Here is a 16,949-nt window from a genome sequence, read left to right as displayed (position 1 = left end):
ATTGTAGGCAGGTACTCTGTGGAATAAGAAAGGAGATCCAAAGCTACAACCATTTGTGAATGAACAACTGGAAATGTCCTAACTATTCACTTTGACATGTTATTTTGTATAGTTTTACACATGTGATTGGTTGTAGTAGTTGAAGGTATAACAATGTCTTTGTCAATGTACAGTTTCACATGCCAAAACAGTTGGGATTGCCAATGCTTGGTATTTCGAAGGTATCACCATTTGTTTGTCCATGAACAACTGCAGTTGGTCAAATGATTGTCTTTATCAATGTTTGAGCTTGCATACATTTTTATAGGAGTTATTAGTCGCAGTAAATGAAGCTACAGCAATTTGTCCGTGAACAACTGGAAATGGCAAAACTGGGCTTTCCCAATGGTTACGTTGTACATATTTATATAATGAATTGGTCATAGTAATGGAATATATGACTATTTTGTCAATTAACTACAAAGGACAAAACTACTGGCCTTGCCCATGCTTGTTATTTCATACATTTGATTCCTCATTGTAATGTATTTGCCATTGTACTTCATAGTAAAGCAAAGCGCACATTGTGAAGTGAACGTTGTAGTAGATGGTACATTGTGAAGTGGTGCCTCGTACATTTGTACATATTTTCACACAAGTGATTCCTCGTAATATTGTACCTTGTAGCACAGGGTATATTGTGAAGTGAATGTTGATATATTGAGAGAGAGCGAAGGGAAATTTGTTGATTTATGTGTGGGTGTCTGTTTGAAATGTTCATCATACTTCCCAACATGCTACAAACCTGAAATATGGCATGTGGGTAGGTTCCACGGTGTAGACAATGAAAAAAGTATACAATATACATTTTCTAATTTCTGCTGTCAGCAGTGCAAATTCTTTTAATGTGTTTTTTAAGCGTTCTGCAATGCTTATCCCTGCAATATGGCTCTTCGGGACGTAGTTCTGTAGTCATTGTTCCTAAAGTTTAGCAGTTCATTGTCCCTAATCTTTCCACACTATCAGCATTCTAGCTGACATTAGCGGCACTCACTTTTGAAGTCTTGCGGGTGACACAAAACTGTGCTTTTGTAGTAATTCAGGAGACAGGAAATGGTGCATGTCTCTTCAAGTGTCTGCAATGACTTTGTCACATCATGCCAAATCCCCCATGATAATTACAAGAACTTCATTCCCCATGGAAATTGATGAATCTATCCCACCTCAACAGTACTAAGTTTACATGCTTCAGCCGTACACATATCTGTACTGCACTTCAAGTTCACATGCTTCAGCCCTAGGAATTACAGTGCGAAGTATGGGTACACCTGCTAGTAATATATATTTGAAGGTGTCTAATATATATTTAGTTATATTTAGTTATTTCATTCATTTACACACTGAACATGTCAAAAATATAGTTCATAGCTACTGTTTGTCTACTGCGTGTTTCAAAGTTTTTGCACTAAAATCCAGTGGATGGTAATCTTCACCTATGTGGCAAAAATTTTGAAAAACCCAGGTGGACAATTTTGAGGAATCTTGTTCTGTAAATCCCTTTTCCCTATGGTGATCCAGATTCTAAGCCGCTGAAAAAATGCACTTTCCCAACTTCATCATTGTTTGACCCGTGCATGGGTTTTCACCATAACTGGCATGCTCGATCGGATTATGCACAAATAGTTGCTTGCCAAATTTTGATAACTATTAATCCACTAGATCAAAAGCTATAGGGAAAAGCATTTTTTTTTTCATTTCCTACCTTTGTTGTAACCTTAACTAAAGAGCCACAACTATGGACACTTTGCCTACAGGAGCTCTACCTTGGAGTCGGGAGAATTAATTTGTCACCAGCCTTATAGCTATTCCTTTAGCAGGTCGATAACCAATTTCATTATGGAGATATCATATGTGACTTTTATGAACTATAGGAGTCTCTCTGTAACCATAAGTAAGTCCAAACCAATGGTGTTCGTTAAACGCCAGGCCACTATATATCTATTAATGTTTATGGAAAAAAGGATGAACTGGGTTCAAACTCATGATTATTCAGGAACCACATTTTTAAGGTGAGCCAATCATATTCAGAGGCAGTCAATAAAGATGAAGCTGTGAAGCTTTTGCGCTTTTCCGTTTAGCATGCTTTGCAGGAAGTTATTCAATTACAGCAATTATTATGGCATATAGCGATAAGAATATTAAGTCAGTGGCATATGGAGCTGGCATCTTGGGTTTCTCAGATACAAATATCTCAGATACCTACAGCAGAGAGCCTTTCTAGGGAAGCTTTTAGGAAACCCGTCTGATCGGGATGGATCAATCCCGGGAGATATCTCTCTAACCTAGTCGCCAATACCCACGTGAAAAACTTGGCATCCACATTGAGGAACGAGATGGGCATATATGTCTGACACTGCTTAGGGTCTTTCCCTGGTTTTGGTATTACCAATATTCTTGCCTCCAGGAAGGAGGTGGGCACTTGGCCTGTGTCACTAATGGCATCTCTCGCCAGCGGTCCTGCCAGCAGCTCTTGAAATTGTTCACTGGGGCTTTCCTGGCGTTCAGTTTCCCTATGGCTATCAATACCTCCACTACTGTGACAGTGGCCTCTAAGATCCTCTGGGATCACTACTGTGACAGTGGCTGAAATTTCCTCTGGGATGAGCTTTAGGATTCCCAGGCTCTCCAGATAAGTTCTAACTGTGTGATCTCCTGGTTCTGGCGCCCTCCTATACAATGCTTCATAGTAATCTGTAAAGCATCCAGGGATCCTTTCCTGCGGACCAACCAGCCCCAATCTTTTCAACCTGCCTATCCCCTCTACTAGTCTGGTCCGTGTTAGCCAGCATTGATCCCACTCAGTCCCCTTTCTCATAAGATTGTTGTTTAGTATACCTAATTGTTTTGACTACTTCATCTACTAGTGTAGCATGTAGAATCTGTCTCTTGCGTCCCCAGCTCCCCCATTCATCTTGCCCTAACCACTTATATTTCCTCTCGTACCCTGTTCTCGATGAGCCCTTTCTCCTGCTTTTTCCGTGCCCCCTCTGCTATTAGCAGACCCCGTATCGTGGCTTTGGCAGCGTCCCATACCATCTTGGGGTGGACTTCCCCTGGATTGTTAACCTCAAAGAATGAGCAGATCTCTTTCCCCAAGAAGTCTCTAAAGACTGGGTCCCTAAGCAAGACAGCATTACAGTTCCATCCTGGGTTGTCCCTTCTTTTTGCCTAAAATTGCCAAGATGCTTTGACCACGTAACCGTCTCTATCTTGGGGGAGGTGATGTCATTCATCTGCTTCCTCTGAACCACTAGGAGGTCTATCCTAGCATATGTTAAGTGGGGGGGCGAAAAGAAAGTATAGCCGCTCGCTTGAGTGTGTGATGCTCTCCAAACGTCCACCGAAAAGTGATCCTCCAGGAGGCTAGCAAAATCTCTATTCTCTTTTCCCATTTGCTTGTTCGCTTCTCCTCTCGCTCACCACCAGTCCAGCCCCAGGTCGGCCACCAGGTTGAAATCCCCCCCCCCCTACTAGCACGTGCCCCTCCCGCCATTCCTCTAGTGCCACAAAGATCTTTCTCAAAAAGGGAGCAGGCCTAGGTTGGGTGTGTACACCGTAGCTAGGGTAAACATAACTCCATTCACCTGACCCTTAAGCATCTGGAATCTCCCCCCAAATCCCCTCTTGACCTGGAGCTCTTTCATATGGAATTATCTTGCCAGCACAATGCCCACCCCTTCCTTTTTATGGGCCAGAATATTTGCCCCACCACCCCCTTCCGTAACAATCGTTCCATCCCCTGTTTAAAATAAATGTGTTTCTTGTAAAAGCAGAATGGATAGCTGAAGGGGCCGGAACAGATTGTATGTCAGTGACCTTTTGTTTTGGGAGTTGAGCCCCTTGAGGTTAAGAGTTGCAAACTTCAGCTCAACCATATCCTTGTCTGGGAATTGTCCTTATACCAGGAACCTCTGCCCTTCCATGGACCCCCCCCCCCCACTGTGTGTGCCAGAACCCCCTAAATCCCCCTCCCCCTCACCCAAACCCTTCCCTCCGATAACCCTCACTAACCCCCCAACATCAACCCTGTAACTGAACCATAAACAGCCAGGGAGTATAGCCCAACTAAGTAGAGACACCTGGATTTCCCCAGGTCACCAGGGCATGTGGAGGCTAGCGGTCAGGCTTGCCTCCTCTTCCCCGACGAGCAAGCAAACATAAGGCACAAAAGTCTTGCTCAATGCGGAACCACAGAGTTATTTTGTCACCATCTCTTTTCACTTCGGGGGCGGTGACTGCCATATCCTTGACTTTCTAGTACATCTCAAGCTCCCGTCTCTCTTGCGTTCCTTAGGTTGGGCAAATGCGCTCTTAAAACATTCCCGCAGCTGACGCTGGCTTTTCCTCTCTGGCTGCGCAGCAACACTCTGCAGTTCCTTAAGGAGGTTGTCTGCATCCTTGGCCTGATGTAGGACATAGTTCTCCCCCTTGAACTCAAATTCAAGAGTGAAGGCAAAATGCCAACGATACCTCACCCCCTTTTCCTGGAGCCATCTCATCAGGGCTCTACATTTACAGCGTTGGTCCAGGGTGTAAACCGAGAGTCCTTGAAAAATCCTCACCTAGGATCCTTCCCGTTCAATAGTGCCCAGATCACATGCCCGTTGGAGGATTTCTTCCTTGTCACTATAATAGTGGCATTTTGCCACCACTGAGCACGGTCCCTCACTATCCCTGCACCCCTGTGGACCCTGTCAAATTTGATTTGCCTCTCAGATGAGGCCCCCAGTAGCTTGTGCAGTAGCTGCACCAGGGACTTCTCCAGATCTTGTCTTTCTGTGTCTCTGCCAGGGAACCGCCAAATGCGCAAGTTGTTCCTTCTTTCCCTGTCCTCAATGTCATCCATCTTGTACCACACCTCTGTCACAACGTTCAAGCTCCTTTAGCCTCATTGCAACTTCCACATAACTATGTCAGCTGAGCGTTGTGTGTGTTCCAGTACTTCCAACCGAATCCTCCACCTTTGTGACTCGCTCTGTGAGAGCCCCATTGAGCCCTGGACCTCTGCTCGAAATGCTTGCAGCTTCGTAAGAACAGCATGAATGTCTTGGTGTATACCACCCAGGTTCCCCAGCTCCTGTCCAGCCCCAGCATCTCCTGCCATATTGCCTTCCTCAGCTGCGCACAGTTCAGACCCTCTGCTTCGCTCTAGCCCTTACGTGCCAGGTGTGGGGGCCTCTCTTGCTCCTCAGGTTGGTGAGCCCACTTCCCCAACGCCTTTCCTAAGGACCCCCTCCATGGCCTGCTCCTCACCTCTCACAGGCCCTTCGCAGGCTTGTGTGCTTTCTCGGTCTTTGCCGGGGTCCGCCGAGCTATGTCGCCAGGTTGCAGGCACCAACACTCAGGGGCATCAGCAACCCCCTAGTCCTTCCAGGTGGGTCCGGGCCCTGCTTCCAGCTCACTCGCTGAGGGCCGCCTATACCCAAAGATCACACCAGGCCGGGTCATTTCTAGCTCGCCTTTACGAGCTCCATATGCTGCGTTGCTGCTGTTGGGGAGGGGCTCTGAGTCCTGTCCCCTGATTTTCTCCCTTTTTGATAATGGTGCCTGGACTCCACCTCAGCTCCTCCTGTGTGAGGGTGGGGGAGGCTGCACCGCACTTCAGGCGTGGGGCCTCCCTGCTGTCCGTTCACCGGCCCCTCCACAAACCGGGGGCTGTGACTGCGGGCTTCTCTGCAGCACGCAATATGTGCTTGTCTGTGCGCCTGAGGCAGCTCTTCCTCCACGGCCTGGGATGCGACTTGCCCTCGCAGCTCGCACTCCGAATTGAGTTCTGGAGCTGAGCACACTTCTCCCCTGTGGTCCGCACACCCTCCGGGCTTTCTTCACTTGCTCGTCGGGTCTCCCTTATAACTAAATTTCAATGCCAAGCAGGGGATAACCACTCTCACGTGGCCATCTTCTTCCGCGGCGCCTTGTGGTCTCCACTGGTAGCGTTTAAGGACTAACTAGTACGCCAGAATACAAGTGAGTTACATTAAAAGAACTTGGGCTCTAAAAATAAGTTAAAATCATAAAACAGGCATAACTTAAGATCATAAAACGGGCATATGTGTTGCGTGTCCCATCGAAAAAGAAGGCAAAGCTGCAAACAAATCCTTCCCAACTATGTTGATCAACTATTTGTATGAAACTATCACCGTCTGTACTCCTTTGATATGTCAAATACTGGCCTTTCACTCAGTATCAAAACTAACAAATAAAACTAAAAATTGTCCAATCTCATGGATTTTGTACATCCAACCTCAGTCCAGGTCCTTAAACTGGCTTGTACACTACTCACCAGGTGGTTGCAGAAGAACCCCCCTATGGCTTTTCTTCCATTAAGAAAGGAGTGCAGGAGGCTAGTTACTTACACCTTTATGACATCAGCTTTTCCAACAAGCAATTTAATTCAAAATTAGCTTTTTCCAGCCACGTGCAGTCTGTTTATGTTTTGAGATAGTTACTGTGCTGGTTCGATATCTGGACCAATGCTGATGCAGACATCTTACCTTGATGATCATATAATAAATGTGTAAAGTCTTTAAGATGTGTATTCCTTAATATGATTACTCTAGCTCCACTGGTTTACAATTTAGCTTTCTATAGGAAGGTCACTTACACCTAAGAAATGAAATGCTTTTACCCCTATTTGCAGCCCTCTGCGGTTTCTTACATTACATGGGGGGGTCATTACGACCTGGGTGGTAAGGGATACCGGGCACCGGTAAGGAGACTGGTGCCGGTAATCCCTTACCACCCTATTCCAAAGTCCCTTGGCGGGGACCGTAAGGAACGTGTGGTCTGACCACACGTCCCTTACGGGTCCCACTAAGAGACCAGGGCGCTAATAACGGGCTTGCAAGTCGCGAGCCCGTTATTAGCGGCATTCCCATTGAGCCCTATGGGGGCTCAAATGGGAATGGGGAATGGTTTGTTCAATGGGGACTTACAGGTCCCGCCAGGGTCGGACTGCACCGGTAAGTAAGTCCCCATTGAACAACACCGGTGCCGGACTCGTTATTGGAGGCAGTCACGGCGCAAATAGCGCCATGACTATCACCAATCTCGGAATGAGGCCCATGGGCTTCTAATGTGCGGTTTCTAAGGTCTATCAGTATAGAAGTATAATCTTGTCCTTGTCAGTCAAACAATGATGCAGACATCATTGTATTGTACCAAGAGAAAGATGTACCCTTTACAACTTAAAAACAGAGTAGTGATATTGATATTAATATTTTATTTCTATCGTGCTCGTACACAAGTGTTTCAGAGCGCAACAAGGCAACGGAGGGGAACAGGGGAGAACAAAAACTACTAGGCCCAGGGACATTGAGAACGCGCAAGTGCATGGGAGAGGGGAAAGGAGAAACGTGCATGGAGGGGGGAGTGGAAAGTGCGGAGCAAAGGAGAAACAGATAAATAATAAAAATAAATAAATGGTAAAGACAACAAACAGTGGTAGTGCAGGCAGCAAATGGCAAGTGCTGGGTTTAAGGCAGCAGACTGGGTATGTCTGATAAGTGCAGGAAGAAAAAGGGGAGGGTGCTGAATGGGTACAGATACCGACCCCAGTGTAAGGGGTGGCTCGAAGACAGTGCGAGTTGGTGTCAGGGTGAGCAGGTACCTGGGCCCGGAAGACAGTGGGTCGGCCAGGTGCACAGTGCCGAGAGAGAACAGATCAGCAGGGGAGAAGGGGGGGCGAAGGCAGAAGCAAAGAGGAAGGTCTTGAGGTGCTTCCGGAACTCGAGATGGTTCTCAAGTTTCAGAGTGTCAGGGAGGCAGTTCCAGAGGGAGGCTCCAGCCGAAGACAGGGATCTACCCCCAGCTCGTTTCTTAGAGTAAATGACTGACCCTGAGGGAGTTAGAGGTAGAGGAGCGAAGCGCTCGAGTGGGGAGGTATTTGCGGAGGGATAGCTGAAGGTATTTTGGACCCACGCCGCAGAAAGCCTTGTGGATAATGCAGAGGGTTTTGAATTTAATCCTTTGTATTTGTATGTATTATGTTTTTATATAGCGCTTTCATCCACTGGGAGCCAATGGAGAGATTTCAGGGCTGGAGAGATACGATCCCAGGGCTTGAGGCCAAGCACAAGTCTCGCAGTCCTGTTCTTAGTGGTGGGCACTGGTTCAGCCTTGGCTCATATGATTAATCCATTCCACTCCTGTAAGTGAAAACGTTGCTACTGCACTTAAATGCAAGATCCAAAAAAGATTTCAGATATTTTTTTGTCTGAATTTTTCCTTGACTTCTGATCCTAATAGGATACCATTCTATGTGTCCATCTGTTTGAGGACATTTGTTGAAGTCTTGATCCAAGGGATAGATCAGTAATCATGCATTAAATAATTGTCTTTCAAAGTAGTTTTCCGGCAGTATAACACAGGCATATAGCATGTATATCATGTTTCTCTTTCTCTACAAATGCAGTGGTCTTGCTTGTTCTGAACTAGTCGGCTTCCATTATTTAAGGCGTCAATAACCAGTCAGCTAACACCTGCTCTGTCAAGTTATTTAATTTAATTAACACAAGATAAAATTCAGCCATGTTTGTACTTGCGACCATGCTTTTTCCATGATAACTACTCAACTAAAGATCTCAGAACACAAAAAACATGATTGGAGAAGCTGCTTTCAAATGACCTGGTAGACGGTGTATTTTGTGAGCAATAGGTATTGGTGGCAGGCAGGCTCCATCTTCCCCAGTGTCTGAATAGGCACATGTCCCACTATGCTGCAACACAATACCCGCTAGTCTCCAGCTCTGACTTTATTGTAACATCTTAAACGTAGAGACCTGATCAATTAAACTTCTCAAGAGTACAGGCCTAGGGCATACACGCATGAACCATGTCAGGACCCCTGAGAATACGCTTCTGCACAAGAGTGCACCCTGGAATTGTTTTTACAGCATTTTATGTTATATTTTTATTTCTTGGTGGGGATTTCCTAAATTGTGTTCTTTTCTGCAGCTAATCATTTAATCTGTTACTCTATGCTCCTTTCATGTTCTCTCTTTTTGTTTTATGTCTTAGATAATAATAATTATAAGTTCATGTGACATTGAACATATTGATAACAAAATTACTAATAAAATAAGTTGAATTGCTACTCAAGCAAAATCTCTTTAGGACAGTCTTGTAACTAATTTTTAATCGGTCATTTCCCTTACCAAGTCTTTCCATGACTTCAATCAGACGTGCATCACAGGTGAATTCTGATGGCAAGGTTTGTATTCCCTCTTTTGAACATCATAAGAAACTCACCCCCTGCAATTCTTGACGCTTTTATTTGGAGATGTTTAGTACAGAGACTCTGGCCCAAATGCGTATGTTTTCTTACGAACATTATGGTCCGCGTATCTGCTAAAGATTAATTTGTTATACCCTCCTGTAAGAACGTAGAAAAAACCCTAGACTTGACATTATAGACAAGCATTAAAGTGCACAACATTTCTATTCATTCGCAAAGTGGCTCAGAAGGTATTTATTTTGGTCCTGATGGTGGTCAAAGCTATGTTGAGACATTACGAAGTGCATGTGTACTCCAAATGGGCAATTGGCCAGCCAGACCTTTATTTCGTCACCATTCCATGTTTTGCTTCCAGAGAGTAATGGATACCTTCTTTAAATTAGCATTTGATAATGTGAGTTAAAATCCTCCAGTAAGTCACCCGTTACACTTCATTTAGTTAGATGAATACAAACACATTAACTAACAATTAATCGTGATTTCACGTAGTGAAGCGATGCATAACATTTTGGGTACAAATGATCTTTCCTGCCAGACTTACAATATGAATAAGAGAAATGATGATTCTCTGGCCCTCCTTGATACTTTTAAAGGAGGATATTCTGTACCAAGATATTCAAATCTATCCTGTAGATTCACTCAGTCCTGTGTCAGTGAGAGCTGCATTTAAACCATGTGACTGTTTTTCATTTTTAAGTGCCTAGAATTTGAAACCCTATCTTTTCACTTTCCAAATGGTTGGCCTGCAACACTTAATCTGATGGCTTTTAGAGTTTTGTACATTGCGAGTGCTGCAGGTAATCGTTTTCCTCCCATTACATTTCCTCCTGGTTTTTCATTTGTTGGAGATCATGGCAGACAAACACCATGATTATATTATTGAGACAATATCAACTTTAGCGGCGGACCGACCCTGTCGGCAACGGCCCACCACCCAATTTGGGGCCAGGGCAGAGGTTAATATTGCCATTATCACCCGTGTGGTTCCCTACATGGGTGTTAATGGTGTTTTTATTTTTGTATTTTAAAAAAAGTACCCTTTGTTGTGAGTTTGGCGCTGAACAGTGCTGCTGTCACTGAAGTCTGTTTGCCATGCTGATGACTGTGACATCATCATCATGGAAAACGGACTTGGCTGACAGCAGCACTGCGCGGAGTCGGGATACTCAACAAAGTTACGTTTCTTTTTTGCTTTGAAAAAAGACACCATTAGCACCCATATGATATGACAGATTATTTATACACAGAGGTGCCTAAGCGCGGACCTGGGGATCGAACCTGTGTTGCCCCGTGTTGTCCTGCTTCCAAGGCGAGCACGTTGCCCCTGAGCTATCCTCCCAAGATGAAACTATAGAAAACTACACAGGTGCTAAGTGGTGAAGGGGAAGCGGGGAATGGAAGGGGGGTGCTGGCTGCCCAGGCAGCTCGGGACCCGGGCTTGTAACATACAATACAGCCCGCATTAGGAACCTCCTGATTGGCCAGCGGCCTTTTCCAGGGTGCTAATGAACAAAGTGAGACCATACCCTTTCTTGCTTAATCCCTCTTGCATGACGGGAGTACATTGGGGGCAAAAGTCTGCCGTCTCTATCTGGACCCTATTTAAATGGGATCGGAATTTCCCCATCTTCTAGTACATCTTCAGAATCTGTATCCATTCCCATATCGTGGCACACTAAACTCGGGTGCCAAAAATATTAATCTTGTATTCGTAGCGACCAGGTTTCCCAGAAACTCAGCTCGGCGGTTAAGGTTGCATGGACTGCCCTGTTTCAATGGCCCAAAAACTAATTCAGAAGTTAGTGTGCAGAATGTTTCTTTTCTCTGCCACATTTTGGAGTGTATTGTATTTGTACTGCTTACCTTGTATTTTAAACACTTATCTAAAAGGCATGGGCAAGTGAAAGATCCGTGGATGGGCTTCACCTGATGCTGGCATTGTAGAGATTCCTAATTCTTGAGGCATTCCTATTTTTGGGAAAGAACTGTAACCTACCTATCTGCCACATTTACATCAGCAGTTATTGTGGCAGGTGTTGTGCTATGTCAGACAGCTCTACTTTCTAAATAAGGGTGCTTGGTGTTGGCAAGACATTGAGGGGTCCCAAAAACGTCTAGAGAGTGTTCCCAGAATTGGTAACAACGGGCTGCATCAGATGCAGCAAGGCAGCCACCTTATGCTGCGATAAATATGTTGCCAGTTTCCAGTGACGGCAAATGTCTAACCATTCTCATCATGACTTTTCATGATTGGCTGGTAGTAAACGGTGCACATCGAGAAAACATTTTATGGTTCTGAGGTATTAAAGCATATTTGATCAATTTGCTTACATAGGGTACCCTCCCTCGACCCTAATATATTCATAGTTGACCAAGAATACAGGTAAATAGTTGGAAAGTTCAATTGTATCGATCAAACCTGACATCTCATTGATTGAAATATTTTTGTTCTGTGTTTATTACAGCTGGTTTGTATTTCCTGATGAGTGCTTTGGGCGTGACAGCAGGAGCTCACCGCCTCTGGAGCCATCGAACCTACAAAGCCAAGCTACCACTGAGAGTTTTCTTAACTTTTGCAAATTCCATGGCATTTCAGGTAAATGTGGTTTCTCTGGAAGCAGTAACATTGGCGTACTTTTCACAAACCCATGCAAAATATTCAATATATTAATATTGTCTCGAATGCGAGTTAGAGGGAACCAAATACATGTAACTGACATGCACACGAATAGTTCAACTGGCAGAACTTATTTCTGATTAATTTCTGCAATTATTAAATGTGATAAATGTACAAACATATCTAGCATATTTAAAGTCCAGGGATTTAAAGAAAATACAGTTTAGTATGGAATTGTGCTATTTTAATGTACCCCAAAACTAAGCCGTTGGGTAATGTTGTAATTTATTTGCAGATAACTGAAAATCTGCTATTAGCAGGGTGTTCTTAAAGAAGAATACACATATGTACCTGAGAAAAGTCTAAGGGATAAAAGTATTGGTGTAGGAATGTTGAAAACATGGCCATTGAAGATGAGTGTAACCTGCCTTTTTGTGTCCTTATAATATCGAGAACAAAAACTGTTGTCAATGGCAATACAAGTGGGTAGAGGGCGAAGGAGTCTCTTAAATACATTTCCTAATGTGAATTCTGTACATTTCAATGTACATCTTGAAGTAAGTCAGGGATGCATCTCTAATATATTCTTTCACTATTAATATACAAATGTAAGAACATATTTTCCAGAACGATTCACAAACGTAAAATAACTTAATGCATTGACCTAACATTTTAGACTTTAACATTAACATTAATCTTCATATTGGTTAATATAATTGAGCAATGTTCAGTAACTGCTGTTCGCACCCGGGAAGGGCGTTCTGCCAATCAGGTGGCTGCAACAGCAGCGGGTGAAAATTCAGATTCTCTGGCCACTGTTTCCAGCCACCCGAGGCCCATCCCCCATGTGGTGGCATTTCTTTTTTGTGGAAAGGCAAGGGAGTATCTTCTCATTGCCCCCAAAACAAACCATACCCCTTCCCCACCCCTTCGCCCTCTAGCTCCCTCCTTACCTACGGACAGGAGCTTTTTTACTCCAGTCCCAATGCTCCTCCCGCTCCCGGCAGCCATAGAAATGGAAAAGGAACTTTGTCCCTTTTCTCTATGGCAGTGGACATCTTTTTTTCTTTTTCCTCTGGAGATTGGCGTTGTGTAAAAAGCGCAGCCAATCTCCCAGAGGGTGGAGTAAACCATTCACACCCCGGATAAACCCTGATGTGCGAATGGCTTTCACCCCCATGTCGGCCGGTGGGCATGGTTGGCTTCGCTCGGGCCTATCTAGGATCGGGCTGTTGCCAGCCATGTCCTTCCGCTGATGCAGAGGTGAATGTCATAGTAATACTTCCTGGTGTAAAAGTCATTGCCTGAATTGTGTTGTACAATGACATCTAGAGTTGTGTGCCCGTATGACATCTTTATGGCAAAAGATAACCCTCCTGAGGACTTCATGGGCCACTAAAGGCACAGGGCCCAATTATATCCCCTTTTGAAGCAAGGACCTTAACAGCGGGCCCCAATGCCGTTACAGGCCATTGAAGCATGCAAAGGGGGTTGGAGTTATTATTGCTATTATCACCCTGGGCTTTTAAACCAGGGTGTTAATAGCAAGGTATTTGAAGGAACGTGTCACACGCTCGCCGTGACCCTTCATTCAAACAAATACTTTTCAAGGGGGCCACCATGAATATGGAAGGCAGGGCTCGAAGCAGAGTCACTCTTCCATTGCCTGGCGGCCAGGGATGTTGGAGCAGCTCGGCAGCGGCGTCCTCCGCAACAAAGAAAAATGTAATTGAGATAGGGAGGGTTTCCAGAGCCGGCGACTAAGGGGCAGGGCAAAGAAGATAGCGGGTGGATGAGAGCAGCTCTCGGCTTGCTTGGATTGTAAGATTCAGCCTGCAATTGTAGCAAGCTGATTGGCTATGGCACCTTCCCTGGTTGCTAATACTGTTTTTCATGTGCCACATATGATATAGCCTTTATGTAGAGAAGGGCTATAGGTGTGAGACGATGTTTGCCTTCAACTATTCTTCAATTGCGTGATCTCTAGGAAACCACTAAAAAATAGAATAGTGAAACTGGAGACCATAAATAAACCACATGACTGAAATATGCACTATTGGTACATATGATATGGTAATGTTTCTGCATTCACTTGGATCAGGGGTATTCAACATTTGGCTCGCTAGATTACCATTAGTTAGTGGTGAGGTCTTATTGGGAGTCACATGCCAAAACACTGGGAGCACCTCAAGTCACAGATCACTGACTTAGATGCCATATCTATGTGAATGTAATATCTACTGTAGGTAGCCTGGAAGGGCCTCCTTTTAAAATGAACATTATCCGTTTCGTAGTCCCAATTCTCAATCTGATAGTGTGCATTTTATTTTTAGGTTTTTTTTTTTTAGTAAGAAGCATTTTAAAAGATTGATCATAGCCGCAAGGCATTTTTTGGATTGTGTGTACTGTTAAAAGAGCCTAAACAGCTTGGTTGTTTTGCACATTGAATATTTGTTCAACCTGAAGTATGGCTTTGTCAGCGTACTCTCTGCATGGGATGCAATCGCTTCTTGTATCAGACTTTCATATCCGCTCCCCAGATTGCCTCAGAGTTGGTTAGTTATTGGAAAAGACATTTATTTAGGCAAGGAAGGGATGATACCTTTTGTATAGAATAAAGGAGTATTTTAGAGTGCATTTTCAATAAAAATGTGTACAGATATCCAAGGGGCAGCAAAGCTGTTCATATAGTTCAAAATGCACTTTTATTTTTAGAAGTTCTGTACTCTAACATACAAAAACTATCTCATAAAAGAAAAGATTTCTTTTAACTGTAGATCTAATGTATGTATTACTGTGGATGAAGAATTTTTAAAAAGCAGAGACGTTCTTATTTGTATAACTTTTGTGTGCAAACCCAGAATTTTAGAAGGCAAATGACCTATAATAGAGTATTTAAAATGTTATTAATTTATTAGACGTTTCATCGGGTGCCACATCTATACACTCTACTTCAAGGCTCTAGGCAGCCCACATTAATATTGCTAAATATTTTATTGTTTAGCATCCGTTTTGAATGTTGCCAATTTTAATTGTGACACTGCAATGATTGCTGCTTTATCTCTTGTTGGGAAAAACATGGTTAAATTACCCCATCTTCACACTAGGTTCAAAACGTGGAGTCGTGAAATAGATAACCGTAGCCAATATTCTTTTTTCCCTTCCAGAATGATATTTTTGAGTGGGCCAGGGACCACCGTGTTCACCATAAGTACTCCGAAACAGATGCAGACCCCCACAATGCGACACGTGGTTTCTTCTTTTCGCACATTGGCTGGCTCCTGCTGCGTAAGCACCCTGATGTCATTGAAAAAGGGAAGCGACTAGATCTTAGTGATTTGAAGGCTGATAAAGTCATTATGTTTCAAAGAAGGTGGGTAAGATGCTGTTGATTAAATCATCCTAAAGCTAAGAAATGACACTCTTAGTAGATTTCTTGTACTCTCTACACTGGAAAATCAACATCTAGTGTAACAATCCGCATGCATTGATTATGTTTTTTTGTTATTTTATATGGTTATGGGTACATTCCTATTTGTATATGTCCATGCATTGTGTGACAAAACGCTGATCAAATGTGTTGAGTTACAAATTAGAATGTTAAGTTTAGTGACTTTTGTACTATAAATATCTCATGTAAAGATCCCAATGTGATGCATATTTTGAATGATTTGAGCGTATGTCACCAGTTCCAAAACTGTTGATTCTGTTCAATCCTGTCAGTAAGGTTGCTTTTCAGAGTAGACATGGTAATCAGAAATGTCCTTCCAGGTTGACCTAGCTTATTTTGTCTACTTCAAGGCCTCCAATCATAATTCAGTGTGACATTTTTGGGAGTTGTAATTGTAATGGGTTATTTATAACGTGCTTAATACCCAGAGGTGTCTAAGCACAGATCCGGGGGATCGAACCTGTGTTGCTCCTCATCGTCTTGCTTCCAAGATGAGCACATTGTCCCTGCGCTATACGCCCGAGACAAAAAGTTATATCCTGTTGACTGCTTGGACTCTTTTGGCAGAACACTCAACCTTTCAACCTTACCCCTCCCCCCCACACACACACACACGCACACACACACTTCCAAAGTCATACACAGTCACCCGCACCAAAAATGCCAATCATGCCCCTACTAGGCCATTTAAGTTAACGGGTGGAGAATATTAAATCAACATCAACCAGTGACACCTTGATTTTTTTTTGCTTCATCAGTCACTCCACCATGGTAGTTGGAGCTGCAGTGTTAATGTTACTGCCTGGTTTTCTAACACTGGACTTGCCTATACTGTTGACTATGCATTCTTTCTTTCCCTTTAACTTCCTTTCTCCTATTAGTATCCATATGCTCTACTAGGACATCATATTTCTAGATGGCCCTTCCCTAAAGTGTTCTTCCAAAGTAAGTTGCAGTGGCCATATTCATGCAGGTTTTTTGACCCATGGATTTGTCTCAATTACAAGAATGATTGGTGACCTGCAAGCACTTCCTGCATCTTGAATGGTATGCCAAGAAGCATGCCTAGTTTGGGCTTATCCATGTGGCTAAGCTGCTTTCTCTTTCCGTTGCACTTTTAGTATGGATCATTCTTTGGTCTCAGAGGAGGGTTCAACAGTAGGAAGAGGAAACAATTTCCTGTTTGGACCACAGAGTCATTAGGTCCAGCTTTAGAGGCTATTTGAGTGACTTGTTTTGTCTGCTTCAGTAGCCAAAATGATTTCTGCAGTTAATAGCCAAGATCTATTCTACTTTGAACATCTAAACATTGCAAAGGTGTCCAGGGTGGACACAGGCAAGAAAATAAACTTTGTGTCCAGCATTTCTCCTTTATTCAGGATTAAAAATTGAGGGGAGCTGGGAGCTATTTAGTATAGTAAAGCCTGGTTAGTTTGAAACCAACAGCTTCCAGGAGCTACTTTTGTCCCGTAGGGCAAACTGGTGCCTTCCAAACATTGTGACATTGGGTATTTGTTAATGTTAATACAGAAAAATTAGAATACATCTAAGAAACACAATGGTTCATACAAAATGGACAAACCGTTAAAGGAGAATCTCTGGTAGCT

General features: G+C 43.6%; 1 protein-coding gene across 2 annotated transcripts in view; it reads left to right on the top strand.

The window, feature by feature from the left end:
• Nucleotides 1-16,949, top strand: part of SCD (stearoyl-CoA desaturase) — a 126,178-nt gene that overhangs the window by 55,738 nt on the left and 53,491 nt on the right. For both annotated transcript variants that reach the window (XM_069610495.1, XM_069610496.1), the window contains exons 3-4: nt 11,740-11,870; nt 15,059-15,264. In XM_069610495.1, coding sequence (XP_069466596.1) covers nt 11,740-11,870; nt 15,059-15,264 — 337 coding nt within the window. The remainder of the gene's footprint in view (nt 1-11,739; nt 11,871-15,058; nt 15,265-16,949) is intronic.

Source organism: Ambystoma mexicanum, chromosome 8 (genome assembly GCF_040938575.1).
Source record: "Ambystoma mexicanum isolate Mex_15411 chromosome 8, UKY_AmexF1_1, whole genome shotgun sequence".
NCBI lineage: Eukaryota > Metazoa > Chordata > Amphibia > Caudata > Ambystomatidae > Ambystoma > Ambystoma mexicanum.
This window is presented reverse-complemented; position numbering and strand designations above follow the sequence as displayed.